Source organism: Oryctolagus cuniculus, chromosome X (genome assembly GCF_051225735.1).
Source record: "Oryctolagus cuniculus isolate XC-2025 breed Fujian yellow rabbit chromosome X, ASM5122573v1, whole genome shotgun sequence".
Lineage (NCBI taxonomy): Eukaryota > Metazoa > Chordata > Mammalia > Lagomorpha > Leporidae > Oryctolagus > Oryctolagus cuniculus.
This window is the reverse complement of record NC_142888.1, coordinates 107,271,334-107,298,017: the sequence shown is the minus strand read 5'-3', so window position 1 is coordinate 107,298,017 and position 26,684 is coordinate 107,271,334. Positions and strand designations below refer to the sequence as shown.

Genomic DNA, 26,684 nt, shown 5'->3' with positions numbered 1-26,684 from the left:
CACTCTCGAAATGCCCACAATGGCTGGGGATGGATCAAGGCCAAAGGCAGGAGCCAGGAACTCAATCCAGGTCTCCCAAATGGGTGGCAGGAACCCAATTACTTGAACCACCAACTGCTGCCTCCCAGGGTCTGCATTGGCAGAGACTGGAATGAAGAGTCGGGACAGAAATCAAACGCAGGCACTCAGGTGTGGGACACGCCCATCTTACCTACTAGGCTTCATGGCTACTCCTAAAACCAGGCCTTTTGATGATGAACAAGTTTGGACTGAAGCAAACAAGGAAGGTACAGCACTGTGCCTCTTGAGGACCCCAGGAAATGTGGGGAAGCCATATCACAGCAAAACAAACAGCCCCTACTCTGTTTACCCAGGGCAGGCAAAAACTCCGCCACGTATCCAAATGCGGAGGAGCGAGCACTTTATCACAGCACACGAAGGAATGGAGAGTACAGGTAGCATCGTGTGAGAGGAGGCGGCTCTTCCTACCTCTCTGCAGGTCAAGAAGAGAGATAGCCAAGCTCAGGATGAAAGGGAAGGTCACAGGCTCAGATGGGAGGAGGGGGCCCGCCTGCTTTGACCTTTGCCCGACTCTGATGTCAAACTGAAAGGCTGGAGGAGGCGGTTTGGGAACTTTGGGAGGAGAGAGAGGTTTGTCAGGCAATTCCTGCATGAAGATGCCATTATCAGATCTGGAGAGGGAGGTGACCAGAACGCACGCCAAAGCCGGCCCTTAGACACATCCACAGAGAGGAAGAGCTACTCTTCCACAAAGGCAGCTGCCCCCGAAGCAACAGGAAGATTTGATGGGTGGTATTCTGTGTCACTAAAGGTACTCAAAGACTATAGCTACGTGTCAAGAATGCTAGAGAGATCGCGAGCTTTGCATTGGGCGGCAAACCGGACAAGGCAACCTCCGAGGTCCTTTTGGTCGGTCCAAGAGCCAGTGAGTTTCATAGGAAGCTTCCAAGCAAGGAAATTAGCCCTATCAGAGAAGATTGGTTGATGCAAAAGCTCCTCTTCATGCTAACACAAGTGGCTGAGGCCATGGCTTGACAATTCACTCACGACCAATCTATTATGGCTCTAGCAGAAGAAAAGGAAAATTGCCCCTACTCACTCCCACAGTTGATGAAAATTAGCTCAATTACTCTCTTGAGCATAGGGATAGTAGTATCATATACATCACCACTTAAGCTGAGCCGGAAATGAGGTTAAGCCTTCGCTGCATTATAGGAAATCCAGAATTGTACCCACTCAATATAAGGTTATTCAGTTTTGACTGATAAACATCCAAAAGCTCAGGATGAATATATGATAGGAGAGAATCAATTGTTGCCTCAAGCGTAGGTGGTCATAGAATGAGAGTGAGAGACAGAAGTGTTCTTCTGGAACTCAGAGAAGAGTTTTTGGCTCAATTACGAGCCTACTACAGGAACGGGCCTGAACAGGCCTGAATGGGACTCAGTGGAACACACTGCGGCCCCCTCGCCAGCCTTACCTGCTCTCCCCTTCCGCTGCTGCTCTTCTTCTTGTTCGGTCAGGTACTCCCCAGTCTGATATTTCCGGTTCTTCTGCCGTCTCCGTTTCTTCCTCTTCACCAGGCCCTCCTCCTCCTCTTCCTCCTCTTCTTCATTGGTGTCCCACATTTGCCGGGCAGCCTCTGTCCTCCAGGGCATCTCTCGGGCTCGCCACAAGTGCCTGCGGCCCTGGCTCAGCAAGGTCTTGTCCTGGGCATGATGGCTACGATACTGGGTGTCCCGCTGGGTCTTTCTCACCTTTCGCCGCTTGGCTGGCGTGGGGGCTACCTCCTCCTCCTCTTCGGTGGGGAAGACCTCCTGACTTCCCATGTCGCTGTCTGCCATCCCAGCAAAGGAGCTGCAGATGCTTCCTGGGGATGGGATGGACAGAGGACAGTCATGTACCCCTCCAAAAGACAATGCATGGTGTCTGAGGGAATGCCCTGGGCTGGGAGTTTGAAGTCTTGGTTCAAGTTCAGGCTCTGCTGTACACCTGCAAAGTTCCTTCATTCTGTTTCCTCGCCTATGAAACGGGGATACTATTCTTCCCTTGCTGACCTCATGGAGCTGTTTTGAAGCTCCAGGACGGACGATCTTTCACTCAGAAGTGCTTTACAGAAACCCATACTTGTAGTCCTATCAACTACTGAAAAACATACACCCTGGGGCCGGCGCTGTGGCACAGCAGGTTACGCTGCCACCTGTAGTGCCGGCATCCCATACAGGTATCGGTTCAAGTCCCGGCTGCTCCACTTCCTGTCCAGCTCTCCGCTAACGCGCCTGGGAAAACAGCAGAAGATGGCCCAAGTGCTTGGGCCCCTGCACCCATGAGGAAGACCTGGATGAAGTTCCTGGCTCCTGGCTTCAGTCTGGCCCAGCCCTGGCCACTGCAGCCCTTTGGGGAGTGAATCACTGGATGGAAGATTTCTCTCTCTGCCTCTCCCTCTCTCTCTCTGTAACTCTGCCACTCAAATAAATAAATAAATAAATCTTTACTGTGTCATTTGAATCCATCCACCGACCCTGCTTAGTGCATGCAAGGTGCAAAGCATCGTGTGAGGGGCAGGAGAGGGCCACAGGTCCATCTGTTTGCAAATCGGGCTTTGGTGGAGCGTGAAGAAGGGCAGCCTGGCATTGTCCCCCAGTCCTGCTCACTCTGTGGCCCCACCAGTTTCGCTGCTAGCGCCACCCTGGACAAGCAGAATCCTCACAAAAGTCTCAGGAAAAGCGAAGCCAGGAGTCTTTCTCCTGTGATACAGCCTGGTTCAGTCACACCCAAATGCTCCACAGCCAGGCCCTCTTCCCTTAAATTGATCCCACCTCCTGTGGAGTTGCCAAGAGTGCAAGGGTGGGGCTTTCCATGGCACCTCCCCCAGCCCACCCGAGCTGTTCCTCACCACTGGGCAGGCACGTCCCCTCCTCTGCTGACAACCCCGGGGACAGGGGGATGGATGGCACCTTTCCTACCCTCCTCGGCCACCTTGCCAAGAGGCCATTTTCTCTCCCTGCTCTCCCGCAATTCTACTAACAAAAGTGCAACCCTAATTTGGCCGCTTTCGCACTCCAGGAGATCTGACACCTTCCTGGGAAGCAGCTGTGAGACACTGCCATCCTTCTCTCGTGGCCCAGCTATTAACTCAACAATCCCCAGGCCCAAGGGAGGTCAGCAGGGAAAAAAAAAAGAAAGAAAGAAAGAAAGAAAGAAAGAAAGAAAGAAAGAAAGAAAGAAAGAAAGAAAGAAAGAAAGAAAGAGTTGGAGGCAAACAGAGCCATCCTTGACCCAAGCTGCAACTTGGTGAGGCCCCTTAAAGACAGCCCCTGACCACCAAACTTTCCACGATACAGACTGAGCCGGGAACCCAGGGTTCCTGGGAATCTAATGCTTTCGGTAATGCGTGATCGCCATAGAGATCACGCAGGGAGCACTAAATGCCAAAGAATCAAATGCAGTACAACGTGTTTAATGGCAAAATGCGACTGGCCTTAGCGTGATCACTCTCTGATGGTCTGGAAGACGCTTCAGGATTTCGCGAGGCCTCCAGGCCACCATCATGAGCCCGGATCACCACCACGCTCGCCCACGTGCTGAGCTGCCAGTGACTAGAATGTCAGATCGCTGAGTTCACACAGTGCCCCTTTTCCCCATTCCCTCTAATTTGCATGGAAATCTGAGTGAGCCAGGGCAACCGTCTCGGGCTGAAAAAAAGACAGTAGTGGCTGGAAAGGGCTGTTTTTATTTCAACCTTGGGGCTGACTACACAGTCAAGGAGGCACACATGATGACGCCTGCCATGTAAGACACCAAGACTAGGACCCACAGGTTAAGAATATGTCCGAGATGGGCCCCCACGACCACGAGATACCGGAGCTTGGCGTAGAACCAGCTTTCCTGGGGCCGGCACTGTGCATAGTGGGCTAAGCCTCTGCCCGCAGTGCCAGCATCCCATATGGGCGCCAGTTCAATTCCTGGCTGCTCCTCTCCCGATCCAGCTCCCTGCTTACGGCCTGGGAAAGCAATAGAAGATGGCCCCAGTGCTTGGGCCCCTGCACCTGCATTGGAGACCCAGAAGAAGATCCCAGCTCCTGGTTTAGGATGGGCCCAGCTCCTGGTTTAGGATGGGCCCAGCTCCAGGCGTTGCGGCCATTTGGGGAGTGAATCAGCAGATGGAAGACCTCTCGGTGTCATAGGCCATTCCTCCTTTCACCACTGGTTCCCAACAAGAGATGTCAATGCCTAGGCTAATCCTCCGCCTAGCGGCGCCGGCACACTGGGTTCTAGTCCTGGTCGGGGCGCCGGATTCTGTCCCGGTTGCCCCTCTTCCAGGCCAGCTCTCTGCTGTGGCCAGGGAGTGCAGTGGAGGATGGCCCAAGTGCTTGGGCCCTGCACCCCATGGGAGACCAGAAGAAGCACCTGGCTCCTGCCATCGGATCAGCGCGGTGCGCCGGCCACAGCACGACGGCCGCGGCAGCCATTGGAGGGTGAACCAACGGCAAAAGGAAGACCTTTCTCTCTGTTTCTCTCTCTCACTGTCCACTCTGCCTGTCAAAAAGAAAGGAAGGAATGAAGGAAGGAAGGAAGGAAGGAAGGAAGGAAGGAAGGAAGGAAAAGAAAATAATCCTAACATCGTGGCTAATGTCCCTGCTCCCACCTGGAGCCAGGAGCCAGGCAAACCTGGCCCAGTGAATCCGATTTCCAACTCTTCCCCGGGGCCAGTGGTGACACTGTTCATACAGATGTCTACCTTTCTTTCCAGGGAACATGCCATACCCTCGGTCACACTCACCAGACTGACTGCGCGTCCGGGTACTCAGAACCACAGGGATGAAGTCACGGAAACTGCTCTTTGCTTTCTTTTCCATGGAGCCTAGAGTGACGTGCGGTTTTGGGGCAGAAGGCAGAAATGTCAGAATCAGAGTCTACAAACTGGAAAAGCCCATCTGAGCAGCTCAGGTGAGAAACTCAAGGGAGAGTCTGTGCTGACCCTCTGGTTACCCTGGGTTATGTCTATTACCTCGCCTGATGCTGCTATCACGTATGGATGTCTGTTAGGTAATAAGCAGTTCCCAGTGGTTTTTGCAAACGAAGTTTGAGCTGCCTTCTTTGGTGTCAGCACAAATGGCCAGAGAATCAATTCGACAGTATACCAAAAAGTGGAAGGCCCGGCTGCCTGTATGAGACGGAGGCTGCAGGACCTCCACAGAGTTAGAACTGAGCTGCAGGCCGGCACCGCGGCTCACTAGGCTAATCCTCCGCCTGCGGCGCCAGCACACCGGGTTCTAGTCCCGGTTGGGGCACTGGATTCTGTCTCAGTTGGCTCCTCTTCCAGTCCAGCTCTCTGCTGTAGCCCAGGAGTGCAGTGGAGGATGGCCCAGGTCCTTCGGCCCTACACCCGCATGGGAGACCAGGAGGAAGCACCTGGCTTCTGGCTTCGGATCAATGCGGTGCGCCGGCCGTAGCGGCCAGAAAGAACTGAGCTGCAGCAGGTCCCCGAGCAGTGCAACCTCAATGAATCTCAGAGGACCGCGTAAGGCAGGAAGATGGGAGCAGGGAGCAGGCAGGTCATGGCAAATGGGCAGACCATGAACATGGACTACTGTGGTAAGGAATGCTAGGGGTTCTCTCCGTGACGGCACCAAGAACTCTCTGTGGCAATGCGTGCAGGTCAAGTACATACTTCCCCAAACATCTGTGTGTCTCTGAATGATAATAAGGCTGTAGGATTTTGCTAAGCCCTTCTAGCCAGATAGCTAGCTTATTTCTCTTTCTTGGACAAGAATTTTCCAATATACCCCAAAGTAGAGAAAACTGTATCACGAACCTCCGTTTGCCCCATTCTGCTAAGTCCTCCCTAAACCCGTTTCCTCGTTGAGCCTGAGCCCACTGCTGAGAAATGGGCTGGTTACTCTGAGAACCACCTCCTTCGGCCTTCAAAACGTGCCTTGTTCTAGCACCGAGGGGGGGACTACAGCCCTGCTCCCTCCTGCCTTGCCTTTGACTTCAGGGGCGTCCATCTCCCCTGCGAAGGAAAGACGTCCCACTCCCACTTTGCCAGTCCCTCTCAGAGCCCCCTCCCCTCGCCGACACGAGGGAGGCTCGAGGGCCTACCTTCCTCAGGAGCCTCGGCTCGCTTTCCTGGGGACTGGGACTCCGGCTTTGCTGGCTTCCGGTGCTTGTGCTTTCCCCTGACTCCGTTGTGCTCTTTTCCTGAATCTGAAGACCCCCTGGGGCTTTTCTTGGTGAGTTCCTGGGGGTCACTGGACGGCTTCCGGCACTACGGGGGAGGTAGGGAGAGTAAGGTTGAAAATCAGTTTTGCTTGTCTTTTTTCAATATTTATTGAGAGGGAGAGAGCAATGGAGAGAGATGTTCCACCTGCTGGTTTAGTCCCAAAATGCCTGCAATATTCAGTTCTGGCCCAGGCCAAAGCCAGCAGCTTGAACTCCATGCAGGTTTCTGACGTGGGTGCAGGGGCCCAAGGACTTGGGCCATCTTCTGCTCCTTCCTCAGGCACATTAGCAAGGAGCTACATCAGAAGTGGAGCAGCCAGGACTGAAATCGGTGCTCATATGGGACGTGGGTGTTGCAAGCAGTGGCTTAACCCACTAATGCACAATGTTAGCCCCAGTTTTGCTTAAGAAAGCTCTTCCACCGTGGCTCACTAGGCTAATCCTCCGCCTAGCGGCTCCGGCACACCGGGTTCTAGTCCTGGTCGGGGCGCCGGATTCTGTCCTGGTTGCCTCTCTTCCAGGCCAGCCCTCTGCTGTGGCCAGGGAGTGCAGTGGAGGATGGCCCAAGTGCTTGGGCCCTGCACCCCATGGGAGACCAGGAAAAGCACCTGGCTCCTGGCTCCTGCCATCGGATCAGCGCGGTGCGCCGGCCGCAGCGCGCCGGCCGCGGCGGCCATTGGAGGGTGAACCAACGGCAAAAGGAAGACCTTTCTCTCTGTCTCTCTCTCTCTCACTGTCCACTCTGCCTGTCAAAAAAAAAAAAAAAAAAAAAGAGAGAAAAAGAAAGCTCTTCCAGGGGCAGGTGTCGTGGTGCAGTGGGTTAAGCCACTGCCTGGGATACTGGCATCCCATATCGGGGTGTGGGTTCAAGTCCCAGATGCTCTGCTTCAGGTCTAGTTCCCTGCTAATGGATCCTGGGAGGCAGCAGATAACAACCCAAGTAGTTGGACCCCTGCTACCCACAAGGGAGGCCCAAATGCAGTTCTGGGTTCCTGGCTTCAGCCTGGATCAGACCTGGCATTTGGGTAGTGAACCATTGAATGGGAAAAATCTCTCTTTCCCCCCTCCCCCTTGTAAATAGAAGTAAAAAAATAAATAACCATAAAAAAACTCTTCCTGGGTGGAGCCATGTGCCTTGTTTCTGATACATGGACATGAACTGCCCAGGGTGGGAGCCCAGGGGAAAGGAGCCATCTGCTACCTTCCCCAGTGGGCAGCAGAGGCTCTTTTGGACCAAATCCAGTTCCCTGAAGGACTCCCCCCTAGGCAGCCCTACCCTATCACTTTAAAGAGTCTACAGGGTCTGCATTCACATGCCATTGGGTAATCATCCAAAGTCACTGTAAAAGATACAAAGTCAAGCTCCGTAACACTCTATATCCAAACAGTGCGAATGCTTCTTCTGCAAGCTGGGTGACTACATTGTTCAAATAACTTTGCTGTGAATGGTACTGACGCTAACAACTGAAAATTATTCTTGGTATGGGCCAAAACGGTCTGTTTTCATGTGTAAATTAATACCAGAGAAGAGATCCCACCAAGGCAAAAAGAAAAACATGACACGGGAGCAAGTGAGACCTCCCCAGACTTAGAAAGCACGAGGCAAAGGCCGAGGTATTAGTAATAATGCCACTTCAGACTGCAGCACTTTCGACTTTGCAAAGGGCCCTCAGCGCCATTATTTGATTTTATCTTCCCGCCAACTCTGAGAAGGCTGCTGTTATCCACACTGAACGAACACACGAGGAAACTGAGGCTCCAGGATAAGAGGCTGAAGGATTCATCCAGGGCAACTGGATTCCAGTGCACCCACCACCCAGGGGCTGGCTGCCTGACCAGTGGACAGCTTGCAAGTTAGCTCATTTGCATTGCAAAGAGAAGGACTACAGGGCGTCTCCTGGCCCCCAGCCTGGGACTCCTGGCGTCAACTCTCACTACCTCTCCTTCCCCACTCTCACCTGTTGCCTGGGGCATCCCACAGGGGTGATGGCTGCGAGGCTGCTTGCAGCCTAACAGTCACCAGCATTCACAAGCTTTGAGGTCTTGCCATGCCACTCAACAAGAAATAGGGCAATGTAGGCATCTCCAGTATTCTGAGAAGCAGGGAGTGTGGAATAAGCAAAATGTTTAAATGGTGAAAGCAGGTCCTAGCAGGAAAGGAAGAGTTAAACCTGCTGGAGTTGTTTTTCCCCTAAGCAGACCTGTGCCTCACCTCTGGTAAGTTACCACAGTCTAGCTCCAGCTAAGGAGATGGCAAATATCTTACTGACCAAACATCTGGGGTGGGGCGGGGGAGAGGGGGTCTCAGTTCTCCAGGGACAGGGAGTCACCAAACTCCTGGGACTTCCTCTAGGCCATCAACTCCTCCTGCTTCTTGGTCCACAGAAGGCTGAGCTGAACATTCAAGCTCGGTTTCTCCCTCCTTGCTTGCTGCCAGTTTCTACAAACCAAAGTGTCAGGAGATAGAGCTGGGGAGGAAAAGGAAGATGGGGAACAGCTGCTCACAAGCGGACCTTCAGGTATGACCAGAGAGAAACTACTTGAGGTCAGGAGGAACAGAGCTAAATGCACATGAATTGGAACAAGTCCTATTTATTCCTGAATATTGTTTTTAGCTGCTGCTTCCAAGAACAGATCATTAACTTTTACTTCCTAAGATAGACGAAAACAAGTAAAACAGAACATCTAGAAGAGATTTCTGTCCATGGCAGCACCGAAAGTAAAAATATATTGTGTACTCCAACTTATGCAAAAAGTTGGGAGGATGGGGAGACCAGATAAGATGAATGCTCCAGTTAAGAGTTTCGAACCATTTTCCAAAGAATGGGGAGACACTAAAATGCTCCCAGCGACAATGAAGCAGAACTCTCTGCTGATGACCCAGCAGACCCTTTAGGAACCCGAGAGGGCGTGGGCAGGTGGATGGTGCAGGTCACAGGAGACTCTCCTGATCCTCAGCCAGGTCCTAAAAGGGACCACTCTGAAGTAACCCTCTGAACTTAGTTTGCTTACCAACTATTTCCTTCTTAAGAAAATGGGACGACATCATCATCATCAAAAAGAGCTAAGTTGGTTGCTCTCCTGGAAAATGGACATTTACCAAATCATTACAGGCAGTTACTAAGGGCTGGGCTGCATCCAGGCCCCTGACTATGTAACTTCTTCTCTGCCCTCTGCATTTGTCAGTGGGCCCGCTGAACTGTTAATCTCTTATAGGAACGGGTGGTGTCTCTTGCCATTGAGGACAGGGGCCATGTCTTCTTACTTTGTCTGTAATACTCACAATAATAATGGTAGTCACTAACTTTAACTGAGCACTTACTATGTGCCAAGTACTAATCTAAGTGCTTACTATCTGCCAGGTACTTACACAAATCAAAGTACTTGCATATATCACCTCATTTAATAATTTCTTAACAACAGCTTTAGTGAGCTGAATCACACAATTCACTATTAAAGTATACAATTCAGCTGTTTCTAGTACAGTCACAGATATGTGTAACTATCACCACTTATCTAGTTCTGGAACTTTTCCATTACCCCATATGGAAACCCTATACCTATTAAGCAGTCAATACTCAGTTCCTCCATCCTTCCCAACCCTAGGCAACCACTAACTTACTATCTGTCTCTATGGATTTGCCTATTCTGGAAATTTCATATCATCTCATTTAATCTTTGCAACCACCCTATGAATAAACACTACGATTATCTTGTACAGGGTAAGAAAACTGACAGCCAGGTAAAGAAAACAGCTTGACCAACGTCACACAGCTGGGAAGAGGTGTGACCAAAAATCAATCTCAGGCTCTATGCCTGCCTCCAGAAAACACACTCCTCACGAATCCAACATCCACCTCCTGAAGACGCATTCCCCTGCCTGGAAGGGACGGGCATATAGTAGTCAATCAACAAACATCTGATAAATGTTCAGTGAGACAGCTGTAGGTAAGGAAGTAGAAAATGGCGTGGCACAGCTGAAGGACATGGGTTCTGCAGCCAAAGAGCGTGGAGTTCTGGCTCTGCCACTCCACAGCTGTTAACTGTAACTTCTCTCCGAGCCTGTTCCCTTCATTTTCTCACCTGTAAACTGAGTGTGGCATTCCACACACAGAGTTACTATAAAGACAAGTAGATAGGGGCCGGTACCGTGGTGCAGAAGGCTAAGCTGCCGCCTGCAGTGCTGGCGTCTCATATCGGTGCTGGTTTGAGTCCTGGCTGCTCCACTTCCTATCCAGCTCCCTGCTAACGGCTTGGAAAAGCAGTGGAAGATGGCCCAAGTGCTTGAGCCCCTGCACCCATGTGGGAGACCCAGAAGAAGCTCCTGGTTCCTGGCTTTGGCATGGCACAGCCCTGGCCATTGCAGCCATTTGGGGAGTGAACCAGTGAGTGGATGGAAGACCTCGCTCTCTTTCTCTCCTTCTCTCTTTGAAATAAATAAATAAATAAATAAATCTTTCTTAAAAATTAGAATTTCTTAAAAACACACAATTAGATAAACATATGTAGAAAGCACTCGGTATACAGGAGGAAGTCAATGAACAGTACCAATTCTAATGATATAAATTAATATTATTATCACTACCAAGAGCAGGTCGCAGTTACCTGAGCAAACATCATCTGCTCTTCTACGTCATGACCTACATTCCTCCTCTGTATGTTGCCAACGTACAGGGGTGGTAGTGGGGCTACTGAGTCAAATGTGCCCAAATTCGATTCCAGGGATTCTTAACCTGGGGTCCGCGGGTGGGCTTTGGGGAGGGGTTGAGTCTATAAACCCAGAGAAAGTACTGGCAGAAATCTGAGGCCGTGTTTCTGCTGACAGGCTTCATGGTCCTCATCAGCTTCTCCAAGTGGTCTATGCTCCAAAAAAAGACTATGAACTTGGCACCATGAACAAATTCAAGGCTCTCTAGTTAGAAAACTGTACTTTGGGACCAGTGCTGTGGTGCAGTGGGTTAAGCCTCTGGCCTGCAGTACCAGCATCCCTTAAGGGAGCCGATTCAAGTCCTGGCTGCTCCACTTCCGATGCAGCTCCCTGCTAACGCACCTGGGAAGGCAGCAGAAGATGGCCCAAGTCCTCAGGCCCCTGCACCTGTGTGGGAGACCTGGACAAACCTCCTGGCTCCTGGCTTCAGAATGACCCAGCTCCAGCCATTGCGGCCATTTGGGGAGTGAACCTGCAGATGGAAGACCTCTCTCTCTCTCTCCCCCTCTGTCCATCTATAACTCTGCCTCTCAAATAAACAAACCTTTTCAAAAAAGAAAAAGAAACCTGTCCATTGATGCCTATCAATATCTGATTTGAAGCCTTGTTAAGAGAACTTCCAACGGCTCCATATGCTGAATAAACCCTATTCTCAACAGCTTTGAGGATCTCCTTGGATCACCAATGGTCTAGCAGCTCCTTTCAGGAGGAATACATTCAAGTATCATGCTCCTGGCCACCTTTCTGCCTAGCACTCTGCCACCATCCACAGCCTATGACGAGCCAAGACTCAAACGCCCTCTCGCCTTACCCGCCAAATTCCCAGTGAGCCAAAACCCAAATCTGCCACCTCAAGCATGAGAGCACGAGGAAACTGGTGGATTAGCCCGGAAAGCACACTGGCTCTGACCCCACGAGACTCCATGCAAATCCTTAGCAGGCGCCCCCAGCAGTACAAAGAATGACCCCGCCTAAGGCCCCTTCCCTCCCTGGGCCCCAAGTCCTCAAGGCCAGCAGTGAACTTGGTATAGGAAATGGAAGAACAGTTATCCAGGGAAGAGCCTGTTATTTCCCTCACCAATACCCTCTTCCACTCTGCAGCCTCATCTAGGACAACTGCTTCCCTAACCCCAGCAACAGAATCACCTCCCACACTCTAAAACACACAAGGCAGCCTTGGTCCCAGGCTAACACCATCTAATATGGGGAATGGGACTTAGAGAGGGGATGGGGGATGGCCTAGCGGTGAAGACTCACGAGACCCACGCTGAAATACCGGGTTCAACCCGACTCCAGCCTTGTGCCATTGCAGAGCCTGGCAGGGCACAGTGGTGCCAGCTCAAGTAGTGGCATTCCTGTCACTCACACGAGACACCTGGATGGAGTTCCCAGCTCCTGGCCTTGGCTCCCATTCAGCCCTGCCCATTGCAGGCATTTGGAGAGTGAACCAGATTATTGGAACGTGTGCTTGCTCGCTCTCGCTCCCTCCCCCCCACCCAATAGATAAATAATTTTTTTAAAATGGTTAAGGTGGCAGATTTCTAAAAAAAAAAAAAAAAAACAAAACAAAGACAGGGGCTGGCAGGTCATTATCTACTTGATGGAGGTCTTCCAATCCTTTCGGTTCACACAGCTACTCAAGGACTGCGCTATGCACTCTGGGTCACAGGCAGCTGAGCTCTGCAGAGCTCAACAGACCCCACCCTTCACCTCAGCCCGGGACTCACCTTGGGTCCAACAGAACTCCGGACTCCGGGCTTAGCCTGCGGCTGCTGCTGCTCTTCACCTTCCTTCTCTTTGCCACACTTCTTCTTGGGAGGCACAGATTCTGGCCCGTCCTCGGGCTGCCACTTGTTCTTGCAAGCAACAACCCCCATGCTTTCCCGTTTCACGCGAGCCTGCCCGGCCTTGGGCCTCCCTTCCGCCTGGCCCCGCGGGGGAGCAGCTGGGAGGCCTTCGGCCCGGAAGCAGGGAGCTAAATTGAAGACCACATCACCATCTACCTTCTCCGTTTTCACCCGCCCTAGATCCACCTGGTTCTTGCTGCTCGGAACCACGTCCAAGATGAGTTCCTGGGGGTGGCTGTCATGAGGTAGCAAAGGCAGCTCAGGCATGTTGCGCAGGTTCTGAGGGGTGGCCAGGACCAGCTCATGGGACATGTAGGTGGCCAGCACTTGGTTCTTAGGCTTCGTGTCTCCTGCCAGTTTCAGGCCACAAGCACCCTGGGGGCCCTCCATCTTAGGAGTGCTGTCAGGGCAGAGGTGACTCTCTGATTCCTCGGGCCCCTGATTCACCCTCATGTCCCCACCGCTAGGCTGAACAGACAGCGCCAGGGTCCCTGTCTGAGGGCTGAGAGTCAAGAGGACAGGGCTGACTTGGTCTTCGTAAGGCTTGGCAGCGATCCGGCAAGTTTTGCTCTTTGTGACAGCGTCCTGCTCTGGAGTGAAAGGGCCCCCAGGCCGGGGCTGCCCGTCAGGAAGTCCGTGCACGGCTTCTCCGGAGCCCACGGGCGGCACACCGGAAAACTCCGAAACCACGCTGGTGGGTCTGATGGGCACCCCCTGACCAGGAGTCAGCTGCCCAGCACTGGAAATGCCAATGGAAAGCAGAGACGCTTGGTGGTATGGTGACCAGCCAACAGGCAGGACCTGGGTGCTGGTGGGTTTCCCGTTGACTGAACACCGTGGATAAATATTGGCCGGCCCCGTGGGCTTCCACAGAGAGAGCTCCTTGGTTTGGCATCCTGGCAGCCCCGGGGCAATGCGCGCCGGGGTGAAGCGGGTTTTGACTGTGCTTGGCTGTCCCTCGGCGCCAGCCTGGCTGCCCTTCTTGCCGCATGCGGCGCTGGCGCTCTTGGGCTCTCCTTGGTCGATGATGGAGATGGGTTCCTGCTTGGGGAGATGGCGGGGGTCTCGGGTGAGGCCTAGGTTGGGGTCTTTGTTCAGCAGCAGAGATGCAGGCACTGGGTTGGCCACTCCCACATAGGTGCCAGGAATGGTGCTGATGAGCGCGGTGGAGTTTTTCACCCAGGTGCTTGGGTCTCCGTTCCTCACGATCTCAGGAAATATGACAAAGGGGGAGGAGGTCGAGCCCAGGCAGGAGGTGACATTGCTGCCAGCAGCCTGGGTTGTGCGCTGAGACCTGGAGAGGACCGTGGAGAGGAGGGCCTTGCTGCTGGTGTGCACAGGGGTCAACACGGGCATGGGGGGTGTCTTACGCTGGTTCGGCAATGGAAGCTTCTGGCGGTTGGACTTGGAGGAGAGGTCGAGGGGCATCTCGCTGCACTCAGATGGAGAGGCCATCTCTCGCTCCAGTTGTGGCGGCGACTTGAGGGGCGAGAAGGTCACAGACGTCCCTTCTGTTTGCTGCTCAGCACCACCCGGCAGCTTGGTGGGATGCAGCGGGGCTGAGCTCCCACTGGGGGGCGGCAGCAAAGGCTGCGGGGCTGGAAGCACCTTGGCAGAAGCAGTGGTGAGGGAGGTATCTGCCAAAGGCCCAGGGACCCCGTCGGGCGCAGTCTGGGTGGCGATACTGCTGGACGGGGAGGTGCAGGGTAGCCTGTTCACCTCCAGGGAAACCAGCTTGGAATCTGAAGTCAGAGGCCGGGCCACGGAAAACGCATACGGGTAACACCGGAGCTCTGGGGAGGCCAGCACCCCTGGGAGACACCTGTCCTGCAGGTAGGACGGCAGGACTGGGAGCGTAAGAGTGGAAGAGACCCCCAGGGTGGTTGGCAGTGTGGCTACACTGAGTGGCTGTCCACAGCTCGGAGGGGGGATATAGACCAGTGGCTGGCTTGGGGTCAGCACTGTCCCCGGCTGAAAGGACAGGGGGACTTTTTGCATAGCTGGTGCCTGAGCTGTAGGAAAGCACACCCGACTCAAACTGAAGGAGGCCGGGATGGGTGCCGAGGTGGGAATGGCAGTTGGTGTGGCAGCCGGCATGGGTGTGGGGGCTGGGGTAAAGATTGGGGCTGGGGTGGGGGCAGGCACCGGCGTAGGAGCAAAGGCAGGGATGAGGGTGGGGGTAGAAGGCGGCCCGGAGGATGGGGTCGGGGTGGGCATCGGCACAGACGGAGGAGCGGGAGCTGCGGGAGGTGTGGACGCCGGCATGGGAGCCAGAACGGGAGTGGGCACAGGAGTGAGAACCAACGTAGGAGCTGAAGGGGGCACAGGGGCCTGGATCAGTGCCAAGGGAGGCGCCGAAACTGGGACTGAGAGGGCAGTAGCAGCTGCAGCCGACAGGGGAATCGAGCCCGAGGGGGGTGCAGAAGCTGGCACGGGCACCAAGACGGAGGCTGAAACAGAAAGGGGGCTCGAATCAGAAATGAGCGTGGGCACTGAGGGTGGTGCTGAAGCCAGAGCCGGGACGGGTGCTAAGGGGGGAGAAGGAGCTGAAACCGAAGTGGCAACTTGGACTGGAACCAGCCCAGAATGGGGCACCGAGGCCGGGACGGAGAGGGGCACCTGGAATGAATCGGGAACGGATGGGGGCGCGGACGCTGACCCGGCAGCAGGCGGACAGATGGGGGCGGGCAGCGAAGTAAAGTTAGTGGTAACCAGAGGCAGGGTCCCCTCCACGGGGACTCCAGTTCCCAGAGTTGCCAAGATGAAAGTGTTCTTGTCCCCGACACCATGGCGAGAGTCCAAAGCCTTTGCCCCGGCCGGCGAGCAGTCCACCTGCTTGCTCATTTGGGTGCTGAGGGCAGTCCAGGAGCAGTCAGCCCTGCTCTCGCCAGCCTCAGCGCTATCACACGTGGGCAGCTTGAGCCCGTCTCCTGCACTGCTCAGTGGCACCAGGAGGCCCTCGGCCTCTGCTGCATTCCCAGCATAGTCCATTTTCGGCTGGGGGTCATCAGACTGCTCTTCCGACTTGGGCCCAAGTTTTTCTGTCGCATTGCCATCTGAGTCTGCCCCCCGGGCATTGCTGCCACTTCCAACTGCTGTGAGCTCCACCTGCAATGACAAAACAGCATGCCCATCTCAGCTGGCTCCCTGCGGCTGGTGCAAGTGTCCTGAGGCCCCTGAGGGCAACAGCTGGTCCTCTCTGCAACTCCACAAACCAGCAAGTGCACTCAGCCGATTGCTCTCTCACCTCCAGCAACTCCCAGGACACACCCAGGCCCTTCCCACCGCCCTTCCTGGGATGTGGGCTCCGGGCTCACCCGGGGCAGTTCAGCTCCACCCAGCCCCTTACCTTGGAAAAACTGCTGCTGACACAAAACTCCTGAGATCCAAAGTGCTGGCAGTCACCTGTCGTGCACTCCTCATCAGAAAGAGGTGCTCTTCTGGCATGGGAGACACAACCAGAGAACGGACATGAGGCCCTGGCTCAGAGCCGCCGCCACCTGCCCAGAGTGTCCCCTGCCTGCCTGGGTTCCCACAAAACTTCCGGGTCTCACTTCCCTTGGCAGCTTGGAGGGATTGCAAGGAAGTAGGGGGTCCGGGTTGCAAAGCAGAGCCTCCACAGCCAGCTTGGCAGGTCCCTGCAAAGGAGCCCCCGGCTAACTAGACTCCCTTCTTTGGGTTCCTGATCCTATTATGGAGCGTTCTCACCGGGACTGCGCAGGACACCCAGTGCCTCACCTCCTCCCCAGCGCTTACCCATCAGGGTGACTATCCACAATGTACAGGGCATGGCCCAAAGGGCTGAAGAGACCTACTGAAGGCCTCGGAAGGCATGCAAACCATTCTTTTTTAAAAGAACAACAGTATTTGAAGTCTATAAGCGGAGCCGGAGGAAGGTGCCATGGGGGTAATCGTTTTCTAAAACAAACTGCCAGCTACACTGTGTTTCCTAGTCTAGCCTAAGTCGGAATTGTCACCTATTCCCCTGATCAGCCTGCCTAGGGCAGATAAGCATCTTACTAGCGCGAGTGTGGATAGTGATTCCAGGCTACCAAGTCACTGCACACTGGGAGCATTTTAAGGACGCTGACTCTTGCCCGCCAGGGAATATTTCCTCCTTTCTACAGTTTCACCAGGCTCCAGCCAGCACCCTCCCTCCACCCTTCTCCCACCCTTGCCATCCCCCTCCCCCAGTTTCCCCTCAGCCTCCCAGCACCACCATATCCTCTCCCCTCCTCAAGAGAGGCCCTCAAGGTCACAGACCTAAACTTCAGCCTGGCATATATCCCAGAGGGAAGGGCTCAAGGCCACAGAGCTGGGTCCCAAGAGAAGAAAACTCAACTGTACCGGGGCTGGTGCTGTGGCGTAGCAGGTAAAGCTACCGCCTGCAGTGCTGGCATCCCATATGGGTGCCGGTTCGAGTCCCGGCTGCTCCACTTCCCATTCAGCTCTCCGCTATGGCCTGGGAAAGCAGTAGAAGATGACCCAAGTCCTTGGGCCCCTGCACCCACGTAAGAAACCAGGAAGAAGCTCCTGGCTCCTGGCTTCGGATCGGTGTGGCTCCAGCCATTGTGGCCATTTGGGGAGGGAACCAGCCAATGGAAGCCTAACTGTCTCTCTGTCTCTCTCTCTCTAGCTCTGCCTTTCAAATAAATAAATAATTCTTAAAAAAAAAAAAAAACTCAACTGTACCCCCACCTGCTCAAAAAAGTCTTCTCCAAATTTCAGGTAAGAATCTTAGAAAATAGTATATATCCTGACAGTAAAAAAAAGGGGGGGTCAGATTGGGAGGGTAAAGTTACAGAGAGGAGAAATACCCACAAAAGTCATATTAAGTACTGTAAGAGGGCCGGCGCCGTAGCTCAATAGGCTAATCCTCCGCCTTGCGGCGCCAGCACACCAGGTTCTAGTCCCGGTCAGGGCGCTGGATTCTGTCCCAGTTGCCCCTCTTCCAGGCCAGCTCTCTGCTGTGGCCCGGGAAGGCAGTGGAGGATGGCCCAAGTGCTCGGGCCCTGCACCCCATGGGAGACCAGGAGAAGCACCTGGCTCCTGCCTTCGGATCAGCGCGGTGCGCCGGCCGCGGTGGCCATTGGAGGGTGAACCAATGGCAAAGGAAGACCTTTCTCTCTGTCACTCTCTCTCTCACTGTCTACTCTGCCTGTCAAAAAAATAAATAAATAAATAAAAGTACTGTAAGAACGCACTGCCCCCTGCCCTGGGGAGGCCACCAAGGGCACAGGAGCCTCGGGTGGGAGCAGCCAAGGATGGGCCGCATTAAAGAATAAGGCACCACATGACGCTGTGGCACATCTCCTGGGGGGGTGCCTGCTCTGGGTGCCCCCAGGGAAAGGCACTGCAACTGCACACACACACACACACACACACACATGCCCCTTCTCTGGAGCTTCACCCCAGCCCCTGAAACAGCCAGCTCCCACCTCACCAAGCAACCACCCTGGCAAAGGGCAGTCGGGGTCCCTGGATCCAACCCCAACAAGAAGGGAAGGGCCCTGCCAACAACTCCCTCCCTCCCACTGAAACAGGGAACTCCTCAATTGTACCTGGGACAAGAGAAGCAAAAAAGGCAAGGGGGGTCGCCGTGGGCCTCCCCCCATCTTTTCAGGGCTCCAGCTAGGCTGGTGGAAGTGGGAGGGTTCCACTGCTAGTGACAAACAGAAATGATCCTAAGGAGGGGCAAGGGCTTTCGGGCGCAGTCAGGGGGTCTTGAGGAAGGGGAGGAAGACAGGGCCTGAGGGAAAGAGAAAGCATACTTACAGAGCAACTCCTGAGAGACCAGAAAAGCAAGCCCTCTATCCAGCCCTGGGCCAGGGGGAAGCGTGTTCCAACTAGACTCGCCATCGATGGCTGGGGGGGGGGGGGAGCGAGGGGAAGCGAGCGGCAGTCTCCCCCTTCTCTAACCCCACACGGGAAGGCGCTAGTTATTTACATTCTTTCCCCCTCCTGACCGTACCAAGGGGAGCGAGCTGCATACTCTGCTCCCCCTTGCTGGGCTCCCAGGACTGAAATCCTGCTTAAAAGCAGAAACCCTGCCCTCCAAGGCAGCCACTGGGAACCGCAGAGCCAGGCCGAGAGACTCCAGCGGTGCAAGCGGGAGCAGCGGTCCCGGCTACTCCAGCCAGACCTATGCCTCAGAGCCAGCCCCTGAGGCTTGGGCAAAACAGCACACAGCCACGTCTCAAAACCTACTAGGGAGCAAACGTCTCATTGCTCCACTGAGAGAAGCGCCAGGGACAGGAAGAGTTTGCAGGGGAGGGGTGTCGAGAGACAGCTAGGTCAGCTGGGAACAGCTATGAGGGTGCAGGTTTCCGGGGACAGAGGGAGCAAGGGCCCAACCAAGCAGGCTGAAAGTCCACCCACTGATTCTGCCTGCCAGACAGGTATGCTGCAGGGCTGGTAGGCTCCAGGCTTTGCTGAACTTAAACCAGACATAGCCACAACCATTCAGGCCATTTTCCTAATGATTATGGGCTAACGCCACCGTCCAACTGGACCTTTGTCAGTTCCCACTGGGCCCAGACTACTTGGAAGAGAAAAATACACAACCCCACACACACCAGGGAACCTTCCCTCCAGCCCCCCCACACTTCCTTGCTGCGAGTGCCACTGCACCCCAAGGCCGTTTTCCTTCATTCCATGGAGGGTCCTGCCGAAACCTACCACCTCCTCCTTGCCCCCATTCCTACTCAGCGCTCCAGCTGAGGCTCAGAGGACAGTCTTCCCTGACTGCCCCCCATAGGACCTGGACACGCCACTCTGGGGCGCTCACCAGCCATGCAGCATGACGATCAGTCTGTGCTTCATAAATACTTGTTGGATGAAAGAATGAGTTACTGCTAGGAAGGAAGCAAGCAAGCCAATGCACACAGATCTCGCTGCAGGGTTGCCTAGGGTAAGGCCACCCGGGGCCTGCAGAAAGCCAGCCCCTGGTGCTATGGTCCTCAACTGCATCTGATGAAACAGAGCAGGCTTCTAAGGGCTAGCGGCCACAGTTAACCCCTAGGTGCAGCTTCACACCCCATGTTTCCAAGTTCACAAGCCGGACGGAGCTGCGGAAGGTTTTTGTGTAAGGTGGGATTATATTTTCGAAGTCAGCTGTAGCACAGCCTAGACTGTGGCGAGGAGGCAACAATAAAGGGTGGATGAGATCCGAAGTGACAACGCTTAAAAGGTCATCTTAACCACTAGGTATATTTGGTAATTCGGCATCCCGAGAAAGATCCATAAAGAGGGAAAATGAGATTTCATGCCCATTTCCTGCTCCTTTCTTGGCAAGGATCGAAGATGGACAGTGAATCAAGGTATCTTGTCTACTGATATTTTGGAAGGCTGCAGTCATGATCTCCCCATCAAGGTCACGACTACTTAGAACTAGTTTAACATGATCTACTAACTGATACTTGCACAAATCATCGCACCACCCTGCCTTCCCTGAGAGCATCTCTTACTAATCATCTAAGGACGTATCTCAGACACACAGGAAAATAACCTTTTTTTCTGCTGCGTCTAAGAACTGTCGTATTTTCCTTGGTCTTGACTTTTGGATTCTAAAATTACATTCCTTTTAAGTCCATCTCTAACTTGTTCCTCAGTACAGAGAACATTAAGCTATCTGGCGCTAATGGCTTAAGAAAATAAAAAGGTCTATTCTCCTAACCTTAACCTCAGACAAGTACATACTTCTCCAGTTAGGTGCAGAAGAAGAAAGTAGGTAAACACAAAGACATCCATTGCTTTTCCCTTCAAAATCACCAATGCTCCTCCCGTCACACACACACATGCACATACTTTTAAGATTCACTCAAGAATCGCCAGATCTTGATTCCCAACAAGAGCCATATTGTTCTACGTCCTAGGTGATTTATCTGACGTATTTGCATTTGCACAGTCAATGAATTGAAACAACAGCAAGACTCCAGCAAGTGTGGAGGAGCCGTGCCTTCTCTTCAAATGGGAGAGGCATTGACAGCCATCACCAGACACATTTCTTTGGCCGAAGGTTCTGAAAGTCAAATATAAAAGCTAAAGGCCATTCTGAGTGCCCTTGGTAGGGGGCATGAGCAGGGTCTGAGTCCATCAAATATTTCTGGTGTACAGGAAACTGAAAATACACTCAGCTCAGGCAGGTATCACCAAGTCTTCACTTTACAGAAAAGCTACATTGGGCAGTCTCATCTTCCTTTGATACTTCATAAGGATCTCACTGCGTATTGTCCTTGGCCTTGTGAGGCAGGAATGTGCTGGTCACCAGAAAGCCCACCACCAGTTTTCAGTATTAAAGCTGCATGATGAAACTGTTCTTTCTTCCAGGGCCAGGTCAAGGACCAGAAATATCTTACATGTATCCTTGAGCACTGAACTTTGATATAGCAAATAAAAATTGCAATTGCCTAAGCTTCCCCCTTAGTCTACAGTCTGACAGCTCTTAATGAGTAGACAGATCCTAGCTCGCCAAAGGTCATCTGCTCGTTTCCTCACCTTTAGGTCATCTGAATAGCGACAGCACGGCAGAGTAGGCCTCTCCACAGTCCTATCTCCATCCCCACCTCAAGAAAATTAGAGTCCACCAAGCTGCCTCCCACTGCGTGCAGCTACCCGTGGTGACGAGACACTACTCACTGGCGGCAGCCACTCTCACAGCCTCCTCACCTCTCCTCGTTGATGCCACACATGCGAATCCGGTCAGAACTGGTCCAGTTGTGCACGCCGCTGTAGAGCGGTGCTGTAGAGATCATGACAGCCACTCACCACCAGATAAGACCAGCTGTGGCCACTCCCCCTGGGGAAAAAGAATTCCAAAAAAAAAAAAAATCAAAACTGGGAACAGGGACAGCTGCTTTAACCACCACTGACACACAGACATTTGGATAAAGGTAATACTCAGAGCATCAGGGTGTAGTCTCCACGCCAGCCCACTATGAAAAATTAAGGTCCAAATTGGGAAGAGGGAGCACCAGCTTTTCAGGCATCCGTAGGTTTCAGGATGGAGATGAGGACACTGTTCATCACCTAGAGTGACCTTTAAAAAAACACTTATTTGAAAGACAGAGTGTGGCAGAGAGAGAGAGAGAGAGAGAGAGAGTGTATCTTCCTTCTAAATACATATAACAGCCACGTCTGGGCCAGGCTGAAGCCAGGAACTCCATCCAGGTCTCCCACATGGTAGCAGGTGCCCCAAGTACGTGGGCCATCTTCTGCTATCTTCTCAGGTGCATTAGCAGGGAGCTGCATCAGAAGTAGAACAGCCAGGACTCAAATCAGTGCTCAAATGGGATGCTGGCATTGTGGGCAGTGGCCCCTGCCACCCATATGGGAGACCTGGATAGAGTTCCAGGCTCCTGGCTTCAGCCTGCCCCAGCCCTGGATGTTGTGGGCATTTGAGGAGTGAACCAAAGGATGGAATATCTCTCTCTTGCTCGTTCTCGCTCTCACTCTGTAACTCTTTCAAGTAGATAAAAACAAACTAAACTTTTGCTTTATTGCTTTATGCAATAAACTTGTCTAGAGACCCTTAAACTCTTATTACCTAAAACCCTTACTTATCAAAGCTCAACTGAACAGAACCATACAATGATGAGATTGTTAGTCTCTACTTTCCAATGAAGCAAATCACGGCAAAATATAGCCACATAGAGAGATTTCTTCCTTTTTTTTTTTTTTCAATTTACAGGCTGCCTATATTCAACAAACATTTCTTGAGCTCCTACTATGTGGCAGCATTGTCTAAGGCACTGGGGATTCAACAATTACAACAAACCACAATCCTTGCCTGTGCACAGCTAATATGTCAAATCAGTCTATGTCACAGCATGTTAGAAGGTGGTACAAGACAGGTTAAGGGGTATGGGGACAGTCTAGGGTGTGTGTTTGGGGTGGAGGTGGACTACAATCTGAAATAGAGTGATCAGAATAGGCCTTGCTGAGAAGACATTTCAACAACCTGGTGAAGGTAAAGGAGCAGGCAATTTGGATATCTGCGTGAAGAGCTTTCTAGGCAGAGGGAAGAGTGTATGCAAAGATGCTAAGGCAGGAGACGGCTACAACCAAGACGAGGGCCAGGAGGCCAGTGTGGGTATCCTGAAGGCAAGGAAGGAAGGAGGTGGTAAGAGAGCAGGGCAGATGAGATCGGGCGCGTTCAGGGTGGTATATTTCACTTTGTGTTTCTATGGGGGTGCAAACTGTTGAAATCTTTACTTAATGTATACTAAACTGATCTTCTGTTAAAAAAAAAAAAGAAGAAATTATCAATTCCCAACTTGACTCTCACTGGGATTAAACATGACAATAGATCTGATCTGATTTCATCATCATTTAAAAAATCATCTATTATTTTTCACTTTATGTTTCTGTGTGGGAGCAAACTGCTGAAATCTTTACTTAATGTATGCTAAACTGATCTTCTGTATATAAAGAGAATCGAAAATGAAAAAAAAAAAGAAGTTCACAGGTATTCACTGCACAAGAATATAGATTCACACCCTGACTTCCGTACTTACGATCTTTGGAACACTGGACAAGTTACTTCATCCTTCTGAGCCTGTTCCCTCATCTTTACACAAAGGGTAAGGATAATGCTTAGCTAGGAGGATGATAACAAGTATCAAAAAGGACCCTCTTAAAAGTGCCTACCATATGTTGTTCTTTGAGTGTCCAAGTGACTGCCAGAAACAAAATACTCAACTGAAAGTGACTTCTGGGGCCAATGCTGTGGCACAGCGGATAAAGCCGCCGCCTGCAGTGCAGGCATCCCATATGGGCACCGGTTAGTGTCCTGGCTGCTCCACTTCTAATCCAGCTCTCCACTATGGGCCTGGGAAAGCAGTAGAAGATGGCCCCAGCTCTTGCACCCCTGCACCCACGTGGGAGACCTGGAAGAAGCTCCTGGTTCCTGGATTGGTGCAGCTCTGACCGTTGCAGTCATCTGGGAGTGAACTAGAGGATGGAAGACCTCTCTGTCTCTGTCTCTCCCTCTCCCTCTCCTCTCGCTCTGTGTGTAACTCTCACTTTCAACTAAATAAATAAATCCTAAAAAAAAAAAAAAGAAAGCAGGGCAGAGATGTATCAACCCCTTCCTCTTCCTGGGCCTTATCCTATCCACTATCTCAGTAGCATAGGGCACCACTGCCCTCACTCCTCTCTTTACCTTCCCAGCTCCTGTCTTCCCTGGCCCAGTGCCTCCTGCTTTGTTTGGGCCCTTCTCTCCCACTTCTACTCCAGAAATGCAGGCATTACCCAAGGTTCAACCCTTGTCATGCTGTCTCTCCTCACCTCTGCCACCTTCTCCCATGTCTTCTTCCTCCTGTCTTCTTTCACTCTGTCTCCTCCTGCCCCTCTTTCTCTTCTCTCTCCCTCTCCCTTTCCCCTCTACTTCTCTTGCCTGTTTTGCTCTAATCCTCCTAGTAATATTTCTTCCTCTTCCTCATCTTCTTCTTCTATTACTCTTCCAGCTGTTTCTTTCTCCTCCTCTTCTATTTCTCGGCAGTCCTCTCTTCCAACTTTCCCCAACCCCTCCCTTCCCCAGCTTTATCTTCCGTTCCCACTTCCTCCAGTCTCCCTTTCAGAAAGTCTCTCCTGATCCCTCCCCTTCTCCTGATCTGCCCTCTACCCTCTCCTCCCCCTGCTTCTGCCTTCAGTCTCCCTCTTGTCTTCTGTCTCCCCTTACTCTTTTTTCCTTCTCTGTCTTATTCTGGCCCCTGCAGCCCGGCTATGTCTACACCAGCCATTTTCCTTTCTCTCTCTCTCTCTCTCTCTCTCTCTCTCTCTCTCTGCATCTCTCTCTCAGCATTTGATCTCTCAGAGCTTCAACTCACTCCTGCGTGCGCTGAAGACTCCCAAGTCTGCATCTCTGGTCCTGACCTCTCTCCTTGGGCCCAGACCAGAATTTCCAGTTGCCAGCAAATCCCTGTTAACTGATGTCCACTGAGCCCCTCCAACCCAACGGGACTCAAATCAGACTCATTACCTATCCCCATAAACCTGCTCTCTACCCCTAGGCCTAATGCACAGCACGTTTCCCAGCACCACTGCCCTTGGCCTGGAAATTTCCTCAATACCTTCTGCCCTCCCACTGCCCAGATCCAATCAGGAGTCAAGCCTTGATATTGCCATCTCCATCCTTGCCTTCTCCCCGCGTTGCCACTCCCCTGCTGTAGGCCCGCATCCCTCTTACCCAGAATGTTACCTAGCCTCTGAACTGCTCCCTCGGCCTCCACTCTCTTGATTCTACAATCAATTCATCTTCTCAGGTGCCAGTTCATTAATGCCACCCCCTCCCCTCCTCAGAAGCCTTCAGAGTCAGCCCTCATGACCTGGCCTCAGAGCGGTCTCCAGTCTCTTCTCCAGTCTCTTCTTGGGCCACCACCTGCCATTGGCCTGCCACCCTGGGACCCTCAGCTCCTGAGCCTTCCCTAAAGAGACCATCCATTTCAGAACTCTGTTGTTTCCTCACTCAGATGGCTCCCCTTCCCAGTGCCCCCACTTCCTCTCTCTGTCACCCTTCTAGTTTAAATGTCATCATGTCATCCCCCCAGCCCTGACTCTGATCAGTTAACCCCTCACTCTCCAGTTCTCCTCAACCATCTAATTCCCATCCCCCATAGCACTGACTCTTACTGGCTTGTCGGCCTCTCCCCACCAGACAACCAGACAATCAGCTACTTGAGTAAGAAATATTGTCCTTTTCCGTCTCTGGTTCCTCTGCAATGCTTTTACACACAGTAAGCATTCAGTGAATGTGTGTTACACAGAACTGAATTCTGGATGAGAATTGAGGTAAGGACCCTGGGACACCCCAAGAAACAAAATCAACCAAAACAAAACAAAGCAAAAAGCATCCACCATACTTGTTTACTACAGACAAAAATGTAAAGTCTATGGCACACCTTCTGGGGGAGGGGGAGGGCAAGATTCTAGCCCAGTTCATTGTCTGCAAGCTGTTTGCAACTTGTAGAAATTGCAGGTAACCAATGGATATGTGGACTCTGTCCTCTCCTATAGTTTGGATGGACTTCCTTCACCACTGTGGAAAAACCAGTTTTGCCTCCATATGCAATTCAGTTCCTTCGCTCCATATAAATTTGTGCTTTTTTGGGTTTTGCTTTGAACTGGTTCAAACGTCTGTCTGGTTCCCTTGTTGATCACCAAGCAAAATAAAATCTTTAACACATTTTCACTCTTATATCTATAGGAGAACCATGGCTTTTTACCTTTTCCTGAAAAATGTCTACTAAACATTACCAGACAGTTATGTGGATTAGTGTCATTTTAGAACGATTATTAAGGAGGACCCCATGCCCCGAACATCCTATCCTGGTCAATCAAGTTTTGACTGTCTCTTAGAATAGCTCTAAATATCCCTGGTCTAAGAAACAACAGCTCAGCCTGTTGGCTGATGTGTCAGGTGCTTTCTTCATTTTTTCTCTCTGTGCAGCATTAGAGGACTCGGGCAACGCAAGGGGCCATTCTTGTCATAAAATGATTTTCAACACAAAGTGCAAGTTTTAGTTGCTACCTAAATATGCAGGTAGCTCAAAAAGCTCATGGAAAGGACCAGTGTTGGGGTGCGGCAAGTTAAGCTGCCACTTGTGAACCAGACTGCTGGTTCAAGACCATTACTCTGCTTCCGATCCAGCTTCCTGCTAATGCAACTGGAAAGGCAGCAGAAGATGGCCCGAATACTTGGGCCCCTGCATCTATATGGGTGACCAGGATGGAGTTTCTGGCTTCTGGCTTTGGCCCGGCCCAGACCTGTATGTTGCAACAATTTAGGGAGTAAACCAGTGGATGGAATCAATCAATTTCTCTCTCTCTCCCCCCCCCCCCACTTTGAAATAGAATTAAAAGGGAGGCCGGCGCCGCGGCTCACT

General features: G+C 52.3%; 1 protein-coding gene across 7 annotated transcripts in view; it reads right to left on the bottom strand.

Moving 5' to 3' along the window:
- The window catches only part of BCORL1 (BCL6 corepressor like 1), a 72,406-nt gene that overhangs the window by 23,379 nt on the left and 22,343 nt on the right, over nucleotides 1-26,684 (bottom strand). For all 7 annotated transcript variants that reach the window (XM_089324297.1, XM_051827492.3, XM_089324298.1 and 4 more), the window contains 6 exons: nucleotides 21,469-21,598; nucleotides 16,151-16,241; nucleotides 12,682-15,909; nucleotides 6,127-6,292; nucleotides 4,805-4,885; nucleotides 1,502-1,891 (listed from right to left, as the gene is read on the bottom strand). In XM_089324297.1, the coding sequence (XP_089180423.1) occupies nucleotides 1,502-1,891; nucleotides 4,805-4,885; nucleotides 6,127-6,292; nucleotides 12,682-15,909; nucleotides 16,151-16,241; nucleotides 21,469-21,554 (4,042 nt within the window). In that variant the 5' untranslated portion in view covers nucleotides 21,555-21,598. The remainder of the gene's footprint in view (nucleotides 1-1,501; nucleotides 1,892-4,804; nucleotides 4,886-6,126; nucleotides 6,293-12,681; nucleotides 15,910-16,150; nucleotides 16,242-21,468; nucleotides 21,599-26,684) is intronic.